This window comes from Amphiprion ocellaris, chromosome 19 (genome assembly GCF_022539595.1).
Source record: "Amphiprion ocellaris isolate individual 3 ecotype Okinawa chromosome 19, ASM2253959v1, whole genome shotgun sequence".
NCBI classification, from domain to species: domain Eukaryota; kingdom Metazoa; phylum Chordata; class Actinopteri; family Pomacentridae; genus Amphiprion; species Amphiprion ocellaris.
This window is the reverse complement of record NC_072784.1, coordinates 14,594,494-14,612,708: the sequence shown is the minus strand read 5'-3', so window position 1 is coordinate 14,612,708 and position 18,215 is coordinate 14,594,494. Positions and strand designations below refer to the sequence as shown.

Below are 18,215 nucleotides of genomic sequence, written 5' to 3'. Positions count from 1 at the left end.
GCATTTTGATTTATTCCTATTTTTGTAAAATAGAATAAAATGCAATACATTGAATTGAATAAATAAATATTACATATATATATATATATATATATTTTAATTAAATAAATATTCAGGGGTATTGTGTTGGACCCCCAGGGCTAACATTACCACTGCATGAAAAAAACTAAACAAAGCAAACAAAAAAACCCCACACATTTCGAGTGAAACGTTCAGTATCTCTGTTGTGTTGATTTTGGGTTGGAACCGGCGATTTTTAAGCCTCTTTAATTTTGCCAGAATAAAATGTCACTCGGAATTGACGGCTAACTTGTAAACACGAAACAAAAATAAAACAAAATCATTTTACTCTGCATTTATTACAAGTGATAAAAAATAATTCTTCCATATAACGCACGCAATCAATACTAATGTTGTATTTTTGGCCGCTGTCTGTCAGGCGTTATGTGCAGCAGCCTATGTGGGTCTCCTCGGCCTTTTCTTCCGCAGATTAAATTGCGCACCGTTTTGGCAAGACTACTCGTAATCCGTTTATTTCTGTACAAATTCACATAAGGCGGCTCATACAACCGTCAAAATGCTCGCCACCATCCGCAAACAACTCAGACACCACCCAGCCGTGAGTAGACTTCACTTATATCATGTAGAAATTGATTTTTGATGTCTTTTGGTGAACCTGGAGCATCTGTGAATTTTTGAGGCTAACTTAGCTTAGCTGATGTGGTTAGCAGTGCTAGCTTTAGCATCCTGACTTTGACCGCGCTGACTTTGAGAGTTTGAGATAAACAGCAGGAGATGCTTCACTTCGTTTCTCCGCATAGTTGATAATTCAACCATGTTTTCAATTGACGTATACAGTAAGACTGTTGGTAGTTGATGCTGTGGAGTCAAATAAGGTCACGACTCCACACACCCCAGAGAAAGTGTCCGCTGTGCTGTAAATAGCAGCTGCTAGTTAGCAAGCGAGTTAACTGGCTAGCTGGTGTTAGCAAGTAGCATATCTTAAAATGCACTAAACAACGCTGTATTTCTAAAAAAGTTACATATACCTTGAGTAAATTAACACAGTCGAGAAGTGCTTATTGAAAAAAATGTGATAAATATGCCAGAAAACCCGTGTGAACAGGCCAGTCTCAAAACAAGACAGTGGAATTTGGGGTCAGACAGTGAGGCAACTTTGAACTCATATTTTGGACATTTCTTTGCTCCTGTCCCAATTTAACTCGTGTCAGTATGAAGTCTTTCACCTCTATGGAAACAACACAACCATGGCTGTAAATAGGAAGTACTCAAAACGTCCTCTGTACACCACGACAGTTTGTTACAATTGTTATAAATCATTTAAAATTTGGACCGTTGTTGAATAACTTGCAACCTTATTGCTTCTCTGAATACTGTTTTCGAACCATCTTGCCTTTGTTCTATTGACCGAATATGCAAAATTTTTCAGTCACTTTCTCTTGTCGTCTCTGTTGTGCTTTGTGTAAACATAACTTCTAGTTCACACTTTGAAAAAAAATGAATTTCTGACGTGACAGTTGGCTGCAGCTGAGACACGCATGGCTGCTTTGGTTGTGCTGATGAGTGAAGACGTTTTTTTTTTACAGCATCTGCTCAGTGCATACTGTTTATATTGCAATTTTTAGTTTGAAATATAAAGATTAAAGTGATTTCATTGAAATGTCACAATTTTTACCTGGTGCCTTTTCCTAAAGAAGCGGCATGTCACACGATTTGTTCGAGCAGCCTGAAAGCTAAAAATGGAAGGATTTCCTCAGTGTTTACAGTTTTTGACTGTGAAAAAATATTTCTTTAAAGAAAATAAACTCGCCAGTGGGTTTTGGTGTTCACAGGCGTGAATCTGAATTTACAAAGCTGTCATGCTCTCCCTACTTGTGCAGGACTGTTTTCAGTACACTCGCTCTGCTGACTTTTAGGTTGATGAAGATTTCTTATTTCATTCTGTCACTTGCAGCTCATCCCCCTCTTCATCTTCATCGGTGGGGGAGCAGGTATGTCCATGGCATACCTCGCTCGTCTGGGCCTGAGAAACCCTGATGTGTGGTAAGGACTCTGTTTTTGACATAACATTTACTCTACAATTTTGACCCTTTTCATGTTGAAAAAATATTTCCAAGTATATTTGCAAATGAGATAAAAGTTTTAAGGAAGTTGCCAAGTTTACAGTTCACCTATTGTGTTAAAAATAAATGTTGGTGTCAAGTTACAGCCTCTCTTGAGTTATTGTTTCATAACGTGTGTCCTCTGTTATTTGTGCAGCTGGGATCGCAAGAACAACCCAGAGCCCTGGAACAAACTTGGCCCCACTGATCAGTACAAGGTGTGCCTCAATCACATCTCAGTGAATCCTAATAATTACGTCGTGTTACACTGAAGTTGTCACTGACAGAGTGGAGGTGGTATTATTCAGGGATCACAGTTTGGGTCTTTGCCAGAGGTGTTGTTGATCCTTGGATAAACCCTTTAGTTGGATTAATCAATTGATATAATCTGGTTAACGCCGACCTGTGGCGACAAATCTAATGAAGTAATTAACTACTTTGACTTGGTCAAAATTATTATGAGTTTGCACAAGACAGAAAGAAGTTGTGATTCAATTAAAGTATTGAGATATAAGTATAAAAGGATAATTTCATGATTAAGTCTAATCATGCCAAACTACATAAAATATCAACTGTGAGCAACTCAAACTCTGTTATAACAGTTATGTTCATGTGAAATGTCTGTTTTGGGTTGAGCTGAGATTTGACTATTTTGTTTTTTCAGTTTTACACAGTGAACATGGACTACAGCAAGCTGAAGAAGGATCGTCCTGACTTCTAAATATCAATCTGCTGGACCAAAATGCACAAAGATCGGCTTATCCGCACAAACAGCCACCTTGTGAACTTGTTCGAGGAAATCTGAGGGATGCAGAGGCAAAACCCGCAGTGATTCATATTTAAGTTTCCTCATTGCATCCATTTGGTTTTGGATTTGTCATTTTCAATGGTTGTCAATAAAGTAAAGGAGTCTTTTCTCCTCCATACAGAGAAAAGAACCTGTTTTGTTTGTTGTGTTTTTAAAAAAAAAAAAAAAAAAAATCATTTTCATTTACTGTTCTCGAGAGCACATTACACTTTCCAGACCCCCCTCCACTCTGTTTACACCTTCGTCATGCTCTTCTGTTGCTATATCTGCTTCGCTTTCACCTCATTTCACCTTTGTCCTGCTTCAACTCAGCTGCTGGTGAATTATGTGCCACATTTGTCTTGGCTGCAGTCCAGAGCCTTATGGGTATGGTAGGCTGACCTCGACCTTGTACATTTGAGCAGCGCCCTCTAGTGGCAGTTTAGGAAACGTGGGGAGTAAACTTCCCCTTCAGTTAAGTGGAAGAACTGAGTCAGTGTCTAAGCTGCCAGAAGATGCTGCAGTGAAGCTCAGAGTGAAATTACTTTCTTCAAATAAACTTTACTGTTTGAAGCAATTACATGTTCATGTGTTAATGCACCGAGCAGAGGAGACGGGGTTTTTCATGGTGGGATGTTCGGAGGTGTTTCTCCTTATAGAACGCCATCGCTCTCCGCCAGATGAGTTTGTAAATGTCAACAGGTCGTGCTGTTCCATCTGCAGCTTGGAGAAACGCGAAAAGGATGAGCAGCCAGCGCAGAGCAGAAAATGTCAAGGAGACCTTCATATTTGAATAGAAGCCCACGTCTAAGTCTTCACCCAGCCTCTCCTTGGCTGGAGCGTTCAACGCACACAGTTTTTCACCTTGGGGAAATGGAAATTAACTCCTGGCACAGCATGTAACACAGTTTCATTTTGGAGCCGAATTGTTTCAGCTTGTTCACCCTGTCGACTCGGAGCACTCAGCCCCTGCCGCCCACAATTACAACAATCAGCTCAAATAGGTTTCTTGGAAATGGAAATATAACAAAAAAAAAAAAGCCTTTTATTTCACTGGTTGAAGTAACCTGTGATTTTCAGCTTAATGGAAGCAAAGTGAAAGCAAGTGTCGTGCTGCGTGTGTGGACAGCAAACAGCAGTGGCTGAGTGGTCAGAGAGGTGAAAAAACAAATTAAGAAATCACTCTTGAGATCAAGAAAACATGCTGTCATGGATGTGTAAAGAGATAATGGCTTTCTGTCTTTGCACCAACCAACCAACCATTAAACAAGCAAAATGATTCTGTCTTGAGATGTCAAAAGGGAGCTGAGCTTCAGTTTACTGCCATTAAAACAGTAATAGGTGCACAGTTAAACTCAAGGAAACCTCGGCTCTTCGTTTCAAGGTGTTCAGTATAGTGACGATCATGACTGAAAATACTTCAGATTACCAGAGCAGGTTTTGTTTCTAAATCTAAAAATGTTTACACTTTTTGCATCAGTGATTTTGTAAGTTAACTTTGCCACTTCTGAAGAATAAATGCATTAAGCTGAGGAAATTTTGTCGTCATGAATTCTTAAATCAGTGAGAGCTTAGAGTGGGTGCGAGGTTTGGAATAAAAGACTTTACACCTCTAGTAAAGTCTCAGAAACTTGAGAATCAATGCCAAGTAGCCCAACACCTTAATAGGACTATTTATATTGGTTTTACCTTTAATTTTTCCCCCCTCTGTACAATTTCTACAATGTTCCCCAATTTAGAGTAGCTAGTTAGCACAAAAACAAAGTACTGCTGAGGCTCTAGAGAAGGTCTTGAGCATGTTTTAGTCATAAACCTAATGAAGGTACAAGATGAAATGTCAAAAGAATCATTAAGCAGTTCATCCTGGAGGAAGCAGACATTGTATTTATTAAATTACATGACATAAAATCAGATTATCACCAAAAAATACCAAATTTAGTGACAATATTTCACCAGTCTTGTTTTCATATGAAGCACACTTTATTGATCCCCTAAGGGAAATTGCAGTGTTGCAACAGCAGTTTACGTATCACAAAAATGCACATAAAAAACACAATTTTACAGTATACATTAGATCAAAAAAGATGAATTAAAGTTTAAAAAAAAAGCTCGCAAGTTGAATGTGAAAATGAAGTAATACAGTTCAATCTGCAATGTTAAACCCAAATGTATTCAAACCTCTGCCACATTTTGGATTTGTAATGAGGTTTTCTGGCTGTAAATGACAAGCAACAAAAGGCCTTATGTCTCGCCTCCCTCCAGCTTGTCAGATATCAGTTTGAGATCCTGTGACTACAGGCTTCATAACATGATTCCACTGTGACCTATTTATACCAATTATGCAATTTGCCTGGCATGCAGTTCTTAGCAACCAACTTAAATTACAGGACAAAAAATAGTATTTGGATGGAATAAACCTCTAAAAAGGGCGATTTGCAGGGAATGAACTTTAAAATTATAAGTACTTGGACACAAAGTACTATTTGGGTGGACTGAATATTTATAACCACAATAAACCTTTAAAAACACAAATCTATCCACTGGCTGTTGTGAAAAACAAGTGCGGTCCTGAACCTGCAGCTTCCTCTGCTGCACACATGGTATCTAGAAGTTCTCTCTCGTGAAGAAACACCCTAATCCGTCTCTTTAGAGATGATGACCCAAGATTAGCTGTAATGTAGCGCAGCAAAAATTGATTCTCTTACACATGTTAGTCGTTTTGTTCCTCGACATTAAAGTCCAGCAGTGTGATCCGTTATTACCAGCCGAATGGCTCTTCCTAATCATCAAAACAGAGAGTCAACACCGAGGGGTCAGCGCTTGACAGACAGCTGAGGGGTGAAGAGTTCACATGGCTTCGTGGCGGCGAAATCTCTGAGGAAGCCGGCTGGAAAAAAGCTGCAGAGCCGAGCTGACCTGCATCTTTACCCTCTTCCTCCCGACCCCTGACCTCGCTGCTGAATCCAGCTCTTTTCAGCCACGCTGCAGAGGTAACATTGAAAAAATAATGAGGGAAAATAATGTGAGGCGAGGCACAGGCCGATTGCTGCTGCTGCAAATTGTCTTCGAAAGGTCGTGCCAAAGGTCAGGCGGTCCAGAAACACGAGGGAGTGTAGAGAATCGTGCACCATTCACACCAATAAAATGCTCACTGAAGAGCCCCCACGCTGCTTGTGTGAGTTTCAAAACGTGCGCATGAGAAGGAATGATTAATGCATGTGCCAGTTATGATTTTCTCCTCTGTATGCTGAACGCTAAATGCACATAAAGCTTATGCAATACTGACCGGGTGTACAGCAGTCTGTCGGCAACACCTCCTGTGTTCTTTCTTCAAGTGTTTTTATCTCGAGATTTTCATTTTATCTCAGCGATCAGGAGAGATCAACCATGAAGATTATGCAGAAATGCTGATGACATTTAGCTCGCTGAAATTACTGCTTTTTTTTTTTATCATTTGTGAAAGTGGCGCTGCCAAGAAGATAATCTTCAGCTTTTTTTCTGTTTGTCTGCCACTTCTTTTTCGCAATGCACAATCAGCCAGAACATTAAAACCTGTCGAATATTGTCTTGTCCTGAACTCCAGAGACCTCTGAAGGTGTTCTGGAGTTTCGGGCACCGCATCTTGAACTCTTTCTCATGTTCCTTAAACTATTTCTTCACAGTTTTTGCAGGATAGCAGGGACAATTATCCTACAAAAAGAGGACATCATGGAGTATAAATGCCAAAAAGGAGTGGACAAAATGTGCGACAATGTTAAGTTACATATCGCATGAATTCCAAAACCCAAGGTTTCACATAGCCTGACCATTCTCCAGTGCTGTGTGGAATGGTCTGACTGCACCTCAATATGATTTTCTTATAAGGAGAAATAAACCCACTCTGGCTTATTTGCATTTCTTTAGTCTGACTCACCGGATGTAAATTTCAAAGATTTGAATTTAACGTTCTCTTTCCCTATCTATGTGCTAGCGCTTTTAAAATCCCCTTCACTACAGGAAACAACAACTTCACAGTTAGCTACCTAGCATGCTGAACATTTGAAGCTGTGCTGATAGTGCTGATTGTGCTATGAAGCTGCTCTGGTAGGTTTTTAAAATCACAGTTCTCACCTCAGTATGTGCAAGTGTTCCACCAAAACGATTGCCCCGTCCCTATTTTGAGGGGACACTGTTGCTGCATCCCGGGCTTAGCTCCTCCCACTATGACTATGACTGGCTTAAAGAAATATTAACAACCAGACTGTGTTATTTTTCTTCCTATAGCACAATGATAATGAGGTGCAGACAGACCATTTTATGCTGCAGAATGGCAGACAGTTTTTTTTTTAAACCAATCACCATCATCTTATCCATAATCAGTGACAAGTAAATAGTGATAATAGAAGTTCAGTGTTTTGGCTGGTTTTGCCACCATGCTGTTAATGCTAGTACAAGAGAGAACAATGTTGGAGAATCTTTTTAGATATGTTGACTGCATGACTACTGTTAATGTTTGGGTAATGGTAGCATTTGGAGGAAAATAATCTTTGTATATGTGAATGTATGTTCAATTGCTTTGAATTTATTTCCATATATTTTACTTTGGGACACATGTTTTACATAACTTAATGCACTATTTGTTCAAGCAGTTATTTGTTTAAGCTGAAGAATATTCAAATTTGCACTTGAACCTGGGAAATTGTAAGACTCAGAATGAATTTCGTTCTTGTGAACTTTGGCCCTCAATTTCTTGTACCATGTTATATATTGGCTACACAGTGCTGAATAGGCTGTGTGTCACTTTCTACTGGTCCAGATTTCCCCTTTGCTCTGGCACCCGTGATGCCAGCATTAAGTTTTTCAGCAATTTGGGCTACAATACCTTCCAATGCCTCAACTAAAAGAACTGACTTGGAACTTGATACATCCCATCCATTGACAGGTGCCATTATAACTGGATAAAGAGTGTTCTATGCTTCATCCATCAGTGGGTTTAATGTTGTGGCTGATCAGTGTATATTACTAACTGTTAAATTACTGCCGCTTTTGCTGTACACACAAAAAGTCATTCTTGATCAGCGTCGCTTTAAAGGTGTTAAAATGAATTTAACTTTAAGTTTTACACATTTAGTTTCATTTACCTTTTCTGAAATCTATTCATTCATACATTTTATTCTGAACATTGTTCGACCGGGTTGCAAAACTTGTCACAACAAATTTTCTGTAGCATTTAATCACATCACCCAACCCCAACAACATTTAATGTCTACAATCGCCCGACATGTCAAGTTGATTCATCCCTCGTGTAGATTCTCAGTCATTCAGGTCATGGTATTCACAAGACCTTCAGTGGAAGGTAAGTGGAGTTTGATTTCTGGTTCTTGAACATGTTTCACAATGAATCTTCAGTTTTGAGAAGACAAACCTTTTGGATGAGAGGTGAAACATCTTTAAGAACAAAAAAAAAACAAGTTTAGATTCCTTTTGTTTGCATTTATAAAGAGACATAACAAAATGCTTTTGCCCTGACTGAAGTTTGACATAAAAATTTTCTGTACTCACCTCTGGTTGCACATAAAGCGCCACTGAACTGCAGAATCACTGTGTTATCATACAAACTTTGCGACTCCTCTTGTCGCTAAACGTTCACCTCAACTCGTTTTTACTGTCTGTAAGCATAAGATTTGCAGATAATAAAGGCTCAACAAGCAAAAACACCCTCCTCAGTGTATTATTTTACACTCCGAATGATGGGGAGCAGAAACAAACCGATATTTCAGGCCGCAGAGAAGAAAAACAGAGTGATGGATTTCATCCACTTTTATCTCTGTGTCAATATTGCCTCTGTAGTGCTTTAGTTACTCCTCAATTACCTCTCTATTTTCGCTCAGTCAGATTCAGACACACGCACTCACAGATGCATTACTAAAGGAATAAACTGCTTTCCCTCCCTGCTGTGAGCTGTGTTGAGTAATGAGCAAAAGCCTTTCTCCTTCTGATTCTCACAGAGAGAGTGCTCCTCATTTTTAGCCATTTGGTGTTCAACTCTTTGCTGCTCTCCATTCGTTCTTGCTGTGCTTCACCCCTGCTTTGTTTTCCTTCCTCCCTCTTTCAAGAGTTCTTCAGCTTCACTTTCATAAAGCCCACATAGGGACGCACACACTCAGACACACAGCCAGCAGACGGGGGAGTTTGCTGTGGAAGTTTTATTCCGACAAAATCACATTGATCCTTGAGCCTGCTCACTGAGGATGACAAAGTGCCATTTGCAGCAGATGCACAAAAAGGTCAGGGTTGTCGATGTATTTTTGCATGAGGGATCGAGTGAGGACGCTGCAATTTAACAGCCATTTCAGAAGGAATACCACAGGAATTAATCATCTCCGATATCTCAGGGACGGAGAGGCGGTGCGAGCATGCTTTATGTGGTGTTTCAGAGCATGCATCACTCACTTTGGAGCCAATTCAGCGCTGGACTGACTAGATGGTTACAGACTGTCTCATAAATACAAGGTCTCCGGTTTGATCCCTGAAACACCCAATGAGTCTCGTCCTTGAGTAAGACCCCTCGGGATAGACTGTCAGCCGAGTGTCTGCGGTGAAATAGGAAATGCAAGTTAAAGTGTGATTAATGTCGGATAATTCTATCAGGATGGAAACACATGAAGAATGGCAGCGAAAACTAGCAGACGCACCACATTCAAGTTCCAATTATCCTTGGCATCTGTGTTTGGATGAAATTTATTTCATTGTGCATCCATGGTAGGAAAGCAGGTAAAAACTTAAATAGTCAGCAGTGCATAATATTGGGCCAAAAAACTTTCAAGTACTTAGACAGACAGTAGTATTTTGGGGTAGAATAAACCTTTAAACCTTGAAGTAGTTGGAGAGAAGGTAATATAAATCTTTAAAATAATGAGTACTTGGACATAAAGTTGAATTTTGGGTGGAATAAACTCAATAAAACCACAGCTTGTTTATAGACAGTACTAGCTGGGTGGTCTGAACCTTTAAAACCATAACTTGTTTCAAGAAAGTACTACTTGGTTGGAACAAGTCTTTAAAATTATATGTATTTGGACAGAAAGTAGCATGTTGGGTGGAATAAACCTCAAAATCCTGAAGTATTTGGACTGAAAGTAAAATTAATGGCTGGAATAAACCATTGAAATCTTAAGTATTTTGACAGAAAGTAGTGTCTTGGGTGGAATGAATCTTTAAAACTATATGCACTTGGACCGAAAGTAGTATTTTGGGTGGGATGAACCCAATAAAACCACAACTCATTAGATAGAAAGTACAATTTAGTTGGAATACACATTTAAAACCACTTGAACAGAATGTAGTATTATGGGTGGAGTAAACCTTTATCAACACAAGTCATGCAGTTTTGTGATCATCCATTTCAGTAGGTGTGTAATTTTGAGGAATACAGTTTTAAAACATGAAGTACTTGGACAGCAAGTAGTATTTTGGGTGGAATAAACTTTTATAACTTGAGGCATTTAGACAAAGCAGTATTTTAGATGGGGAAAAAAAACAATAAAACCACAATTAGTTAGCTAGAAGGTACTAATCAGTTGGAATAAACCTTGAAATTTGAAGTATTTGGACAGAAAGTAGTATTTTGGGTGGAATTCACCTTTGAAATTTCAAGTATTTTAACAGAAAGCAGTATTTTAAGTAGAATGAATCTTTAAAATTATAAGTATTTGGACAGAAAGTAGTGTTTTGGGTGGAATATACCTTTAAAATCACTACTTGCTTCTTAGAAAGCACTATTTGGGTGGACTAAACCTTTAAATCCATAAGTCGTGCACTTTAGTGATCATCTATTTCAGCAGGTGGCGCTGTTAAAAAAACAAATGTTAAACAGAAGTTAAAGTGTGATTAATGTGAGATTATTCTGTCAGGATTGAACATGAAGAATGGCAGCAAAACCTAGCAGATGCACCACATCCAAGTTCCAATTATCCTTGGCATGTATGTTTTGATGAAATCTGTTTTGTTTTTCTTTTTACATCCATGGTAAGAAAGCAGGTCAAAATTTAAATAAGAAGCAGTTTGCAATTTTGGGTGGAATAAACCTTTAAAACCAAAGTATCTGGTAAGAAAGTGCCATTTTGGATGGAATAAACACAATAAAAATACAACTCGTTAGACAGACAGAACCTTTAAAATGACAGCTTGTTTCCTACAATGTACTATTTGATTGGATTAAACCTTTACTGTCTGAAGTATTTGGAAAGAAAACAGCATTTTGAGGGAAGTATACCTTTTAAATTCAAAGTATTGAGACAGAAAGTAGTATTTTGGGTGGAAAAAAAACAATAAAAGCACAACTTGCCAGACAGACAGTACTATTAAGGTGGAATACACCTTTAAATCCAAGAGTCGTACACTTTAGCGATCATCCATTTCAGCAGGTGGCGCTGTCTTAAAAAGCAAGTATTAAACACAAGTTAAAGTGTGATTAATGTGGGATTATTCCATCAGGATGGAAACATGAAGAATGGCAGCGAAAACTAGCAGACGCACCACATCCAAGTTCCCATCATCCTTGGCATCTGTGTTTTGATGAAATCTGTGTTTTATTTTTTTTTTCCTTTTTGCATCCATGGTAGGAAAGCAGGTCAAAATTTAAATAGCTGAAAATAGAACATCTGGCTGGGCCTTGTCAGTCAGCAGTGCGTAATGAAATATGGAAATTGGGGCGCTCTTCAAAGCGATGCAGGCCTCTCGGTGCCGTCCTGGGTCTCCAGCAGGCCCCTCAGCAGCCCCGGCGGAGCCCCACCCCTCTGAAAGGCGCGCTACATTTCCAGGTGCTGCCGCTGTGGCCCAGTCCGCCGTCGGTGCCAGCTCGTTAGCGCTCACAGCCTGGTGGAGCTGGCAGCTGGCATCATTAAACTTCAAACCGGCTTTCGACCCGGGGTGCCGCCGCGGGGAGAGACCGCCCGCTCATCCGCCTGCCAACAGCTGATTAGAGCCACGCTGACACCAGCAACCACACTCCATCCACACGCCATCCAACCTGCGGTTTCCACGCACCACCAGCTGCACCGCTAACTACCCAGCGGTTTATCCACACACCACCAGCTACACCACGACTACCCAAACCAAACAGGAGCCCCCGGCACACAGGAGCACCAGAAACATCAGTAAAGTCAATGTGCATCGTGCGTGTTTGGTGCGTTGGCAGGAAGAACCAAAACCAGATTTCATCAGCGTTTAGCTGAGGGAAGAGTCAGACTCTCCCAGCCTTGATGCAGAAACTGACTTCTAATGAAAGGGTTGATGTTTTAATAGCATATTAAAGTCTGCATTAAAAATTAATTCTTTTATGCAGCACTGGTGTGCACTCTATTACTCTAGTTAGGATCAGAAAATATGTTTTCTGTCAGAAGCCTAAAAAGTACTAAATTAACATATTAAGACACTTTTTTTTGCATTTTTGTGAAAATGTTAGATTAGAAGCTCGATTAGCTAAACATGAAGATTTGGAGAGAGGTGGAAACAACTAACCTGGCTGTCCACAAAGGTAAAGAAATCCAACAAGTTGCACCTTTAAAGCTCAATAATGAGTATTTTACCATGAGAACACGTCAAAACATGAGTGAAATAAGCAGTCAGTAAAACTAAGAGTCGGGTTTCGTATGTCAGAAATCAAAGGAATCAATCCTGTCAACTCTCAGGTGGAACTTTCTGTATCATTTTTTTTCTTCAGAATCATTTTCTGGTTTGGGCCTATATGGCTGAGTTCATCCAGTATTAGTACTTGCCATTGTGTAGTTTGACAGTGTTTACAGAGTTGTAGGTGAGCTGGTGTGCTTGAGTTGCAGCAAATCGTAGATAAGTGAGTAAAGAGAGATGAAAGGACTTCATATATCTGCACATTGTAGAGGAAGCGATCAGAGCTATTGTAAAGCAGACAGGCATTATTTTCATGAAAAAAAAACTTCTAAAGATGTAATTTTGATGCAGAAAGATGAGATTTTCTGATAGCTGAAGAGGGACTTTAGCTTTTTAAACCTCATTTGTATTGTCAGTGCCTAAATGCCACATAAAACTACTTCTGAAGCAGCCCTCTTTAACTTCACAGTGATGACAAAATTCACCAAGAAGTAATCTCTCCCTGTCGCTCTTAAACCCCAAAAAAAGTGCAATTTTTCTGCTCTTTCACAAATCTCAGTGGTTCCAAAGCAGAGGTTGGTTTTTAGAAATCACATAAAAGTCAGTCCATTCAATCAAAATAATATTTGAAAATTAAATAGTTCATGAAAATCATTAAATCAGATTCCCTGAATGACTTTTTTAGAGTGGATGTATTGTACACTGGTACTAATATGTTGGGTGTTGCTGGCTTAGCTAACTAGTTTCTACCTGTAGCTCTGTGTTTAATAAATATCACACAATATGAAAGTGGTATCTATAGATGTTGGGAAATACATTGAACCTTTTGTTTCCTGAAAACTGTCTGATCTAAAAAGTACTGGTATAAAAACTTGCTGGACTTTCCCCTTACTTTTGTCTCTGTCTTCTAACTAGGGGCTTTGTTTGTAGTTACTCTTATTTTGAAAAATATCTCTTTCCTCATGTCACTAGTTGGTTAACTTCCACCTGGTTTGTTTCCTTCCTTTCTGCTCCGCCCTCTTTGCTTTCACCTGAGTCTGATCTGGTCAATCAGCCTCTTTGTATGTATATAGTCTTGTCTTCACCTGCTTTAGCTGCCAGTTCACCTGTCCAAGTTCTCTTCATGTTCTAATTCTGCTTCTGGTGAGGGAAGTTTCCTATTTGAACCTTTTGTTGTTTCAGCTCACTCCATATGCTTGTTGTTGCAATTTGGATTTTTGGTCAAACTTTTTAAATTAACTTCTGGACTCAAGTTAGTTTAGCCCCTTTTTTCCCTGTTCTTACTGTAGTAAACTTATATTATTATGCACATTTCAGTTTGTTGTTGAACAGATTTGAAATTGGAAAACAAAGTGAATAAGAAAGCTGTTTGATTTAGGCAAACAAACTGTTTTTTGCTCTCTGTGTTGGTTTTGGGTGGATTTTGGTGCCGAAATGTGGAAAGTCCTCCTCAAATCCCTACACAGAACTTTAAAATAATGCTGATTATGTGTGCCTATCCATTATTGTGACTGGTTGCATCTCAGACTTGTGCAGGGCGCTCATTCAGACATGAAGCTAACAGTTACCGTCTGATTAACTGTACGTGTCTGAAAGAGGCAGTTTATGGTATTAAAGTTAATGTTTTGTTTTTGAAAACCTGCACCACATGCCTGCATTTGGGCCACATAACAGATCATTGTGGGGTTTTTCAGAGCTGACACTGATTTTTTTAGTAATCAAGGAGATTGACAGTCAATATTAGGAAGCTGAACATTTTGGTGTCAAAATTGGAATCTCCTAACTCAAACTCCAACTGAAAGCTTTACTGAAATACTTTGGATTATTTGTATTTTATAGCTTTTCATTATTTAGCCTTGATTATTCATTGGCTACATTTCATGTAACTGCAGATCAGAGTGCAGTGGGACATTTTCAAGATCACAATGTGGTGACTGTAGATAGTTTTAGCTTTGTCAGAGCTGAACCAGCAATTTTTTTCTTATTTTAGCAGAAAAGTAGATACCATAATGGAAAAAACAATTGCTCTGCCAGGCTGATCATTGTTCGACCTCTACTCTTGACCCCTCTGTCCTTCAGTAGTGCGTCACTGTTTTCTTTTTCTGACTAATACTCATCAGGACAGTTGTCCAAGACACGTATACCATTATTAAAGCTTCCAAATCTACTTTGGTCAACCTCACATTGGGGACAAACTGGAGCAACAGACTGAGAAGATTTTCCTGTTTATCCACTGTGACTTCACATCTCTCACCAAACGCTGGCCTCAGAGGAAACATGATCCCTGAATATCCTCCTGGTATGATTTCTTTTTTTTTTTACAAATATTGCGTCCAAATAGATTGTTGGCTAGTTTGTGCTCATTCTTTGCGTTCCAGTCAAATGATGAAAAAAGATTTAATTTGCACTCGATCAGGCTCAGCTATGTGGCGAAGCTCCCAAACCCCAGCTACGCACATGAACGCCGGTCCCACTGGAGACACAAACCGTTATTACCCTTGTTTCCTTGCGTCTTCTTTTTTTCCCCCCTTCCCCACCACTGGGCACAAGCAGAGACTTGGTAATTTCTACTGTGATTGAGTCATGAATGATAATGGCTTGATTATTTGGTGAAAATTGGTCTCTTTAGATTCATTTCATGTTCTACGGTAATTGAGAAGCTTTTTCAGTCTCGATAATACCAAACGGTTCATCCGACAGCTTTTACACATCCCTCAGTCTTCATATTTTCACAGCTGAATTCTTTGGGCCGCTGGAAAACTCATTTCATTTTGCATGTGGTTGGGAAATCTCCAGGTAATTTCCATTAAATCAATGTATTACCACACCACAAGGCTTTAACAGGAACCTGAAAGCCGGCGCGAGAACTTCAGAGGCTAAACCCTCCTGTGAGCAAAAGCCGACCTCCGTGATCCCCAGCGGTTCATCGAAGAGCTTTGGAGGAACCTTGGCTCTCTCTTTTGGGGTTCAGGTGGTTTTTCTAATCGTCTGTCACCCTTTAGTAGGCCACTGTTACAGCAACACACCACATCCAAGGAGTCTGTTATTTAAATATCGATATCTATCCGTCTGTGTCGCTGAGATGAAGCCTTTTGCAGCAGCCATAACTTTCCTGCCGAGCAGCAGAGAATCCATTAATGTGCTCTAAAGGTTCCTGTGGGACCAGCAGGAGCTGCTCGCAGGAGAAACAGCCCAGTTATGCTGATTTTTGAGGCATAATTCTGCTCTGCTGGTAATGAACACAGACATCCACAAATATCAAGGCTGATTCTGGAGGAAATTGTTAATCCAGAGAAAGATAATAGAGAGCAGATATGACGCCTGAAGGAGCCTGGATGAGGGCAGCAGCTTGAATTTTGTCCTTTCTCGTCTGTTTGGAGGAGCTTCTTTTAACAAGTGTGTGTGTCTTACAAACAAATGAGCAGGAGGTTAATAAGAGGTTCAGCAGAACAACTGGGAGAGAGAGTGGCTCAGTCTTTAAAGAATCCCTAATGATCTCTGTGTGCTGCTTTTGGGACCTCATGCATTGATTTATCACAAAACCGGCGACATAAAGGTCACCAGTCGCCCACGTGATGGACTCCAGGACGACGCTCTGACCCCCACCTTGCATCACAATCCTCTCCTTATCATGCTGTCCACATGCATCATCCGAAGCACTCCTCTGGGGAACAATACAATTGCACATCAATGTGTACAACTCATCCAATTTGGCACCTCTCCCTCCCCGCTCTATCTCGGCGTGAGGAATGAGCCGCTTACACGAAGCCTGCCGTCTTGATAATTTCAAAGCTGGCATCGCTGGGAGACCTTGAGAGGGCATGTTTTGTCTGAAGAAAAGAAACGCCTCTGCTCAGGCAAGGACTTCAAAGCAAACGTGCAGTTGCCGCTCGCGTCCACGGGGAGGCAGCAGAGCGTTAGTAGGAGGACGGAGGCGGCGGGGCGACCCCTGTCTGTAAGCGGTTGACCCCTGTGGAGGTGTCGGGGCCCTCCGTGTTTCCCCCCGAGCGTGGAGCCCCTCCGGCCGGGTTCCTGGAGGAGCGTCGCCAGGGATCAGAGCGGAACCTTCGGACTCCATCTGTCGCTTTCTCCACGGCGGAGGGGAGAGAGACTTGGGAGAGCCAGAGACAGGTGGGCCCACTCCCCACCAGCTGGCACCTCAGCCAGCATCTGCCCACAGCCAAGGCGACTTTCCTGCCTCCTCATCATCGCCGCTCAGAGCCTCCCATTTCTCTCCTCATTTTTATACTCTGACAGCCCAAGTCTCGCTGCCCTTTCCACACTATCCTGATGAAAAACTTCACCCTGCTGCCTGCACGTTGTCTGAAATTCAACAGTGAATCAATGACAACAAGGACGAAGCATGTGAAGTGAGCAGAAGGATGTAAACAAAAGACAAATTAGGGAAGAATTTTTTATGCTTTTGAGACATCTGGGATGTGAATTGAAGAAGAAAAAAGGCTGACAGCAAGTTAAGATGCAATGCCTTGTTTTTGTTTTCCTCGTGCAGCTTTCAGGCTCAGTGGGAAATGTGAGCGACAGAATGAGTTTATTTTAATGTTTCAGGTCTGGACAAGGGCTAAAAGATTTGGGGAAAATATCTAATCGCGATTTCCATTTCCCATTCAGCCTTATTTTCCCAGTTTTTTCCAACAATGACATTTAAAATGTGGTCACTCACTTCACTGTAGCAGCTTCAGTAGTGACTCCAGAATGTGAAGTCTGTGACCCTGCTGCGTCCCGGTGTGAGAAATAGTGTTTAAAAGTCACTTCATGTGTCATCTTTTTATTTTGACACCCTCCCACCCAGCTTAATGCTAACTTTAATCATTTAACATGCCTTGTTGTCCAGGTCATAGTATAACTAGGTGTTAAAAGAAGTTGAATTGACTTTTCACATCTCATCCAGATGGTTTCTTCAGTTCCAACTGAGTCCCAGACATTTTAACTCCTGTGCATTCAAGCTTAACCAGCCAGTTTAAACTGAAAAGGCTGTTTAGATGAAAAGTGAAACATCTTCAAGAAACTTAAGCAAGTCCAGTCACCTTTGTTTAGCACTTAAACATTTTGTTTATCTGTTTAGTGCCGCAAAATGACACAGAATGTTTTAAAGTCCTTCTCAGATTATTTTTGATAAAATTCTTAAAAACTCCTCTCAATATATGAGTTTAATACACAAAGACATTGTGTTTTTTTTGTTGAAATTATTTCTCTAGACTTCAAAATTCACTGGCAGATTTGAAAGGCAGATTATTACACCATAAAAATAGAAAGATTTTTCAAATTTCAGATGTACTATATATGATGTTAGATGTGGTTTAATGAGAAACATTATCAAAACTAAGCTGAAAATGGTGATATTTCATCAAAGTCACTCTGTTTTACACCTACTACTATTAATAATACTGTCTGACTTGGCCCATGTGACAAATCTGAGAGTTTTCAGGTGAACTGCAGGCAGTGTTTCCACTGAGAAGAAAATGAAACCTACTAGATCATTAAAATAAATGCAGCATGGTTTGAAAAAGGTGGAGCAAGTTGTTGGACGATACATTGAGCATGGTGAAACAGCTTTCTGGAATTGTTGTGCAGAGTGGTGAGAGGAAAAAGATTTAGTTTTTTTTATAGAGAATAGTTGTGTAAATAATAATATCTGTAGCAGGTGGAGACCCACTTTTTCCTTTAAAGTATTTATT

At 40.1% G+C, this 18,215-nt stretch overlaps 1 protein-coding gene across 1 annotated transcript; it reads left to right on the top strand.

The window, feature by feature from the left end:
• The first annotated feature begins 458 nt into the window (after window positions 1-458).
• On the top strand, window positions 459-3,061 carry ndufa4a (NDUFA4 mitochondrial complex associated a). The gene is made up of 4 exons (XM_023299508.3): window positions 459-619; window positions 1,976-2,064; window positions 2,281-2,341; window positions 2,788-3,061. Exons 1-4 carry the CDS (start codon window positions 578-580, stop codon window positions 2,842-2,844), a joined length of 249 nt encoding a protein of 82 aa, XP_023155276.2. The 5' UTR covers window positions 459-577; the 3' UTR covers window positions 2,845-3,061.
• Window positions 3,062-18,215: the final 15,154 nt, after the last annotated feature.

Excerpts from the sequence above, each read along its gene's own strand:
- ndufa4a (XM_023299508.3), top strand. The coding sequence starts at position 578 with ATGCTCGCCACCATCCGCAAACAACTCAGACACCACCCAGCC. Across the intron at positions 620-1,975 it reads AACTCAGACACCACCCAGCC|CTCATCCCCCTCTTCATCTT; the intron begins GTGAGTAGACTT and ends TGTCACTTGCAG. Across the intron at positions 2,342-2,787 it reads GCCCCACTGATCAGTACAAG|TTTTACACAGTGAACATGGA; the intron begins GTGTGCCTCAAT and ends TTGTTTTTTCAG.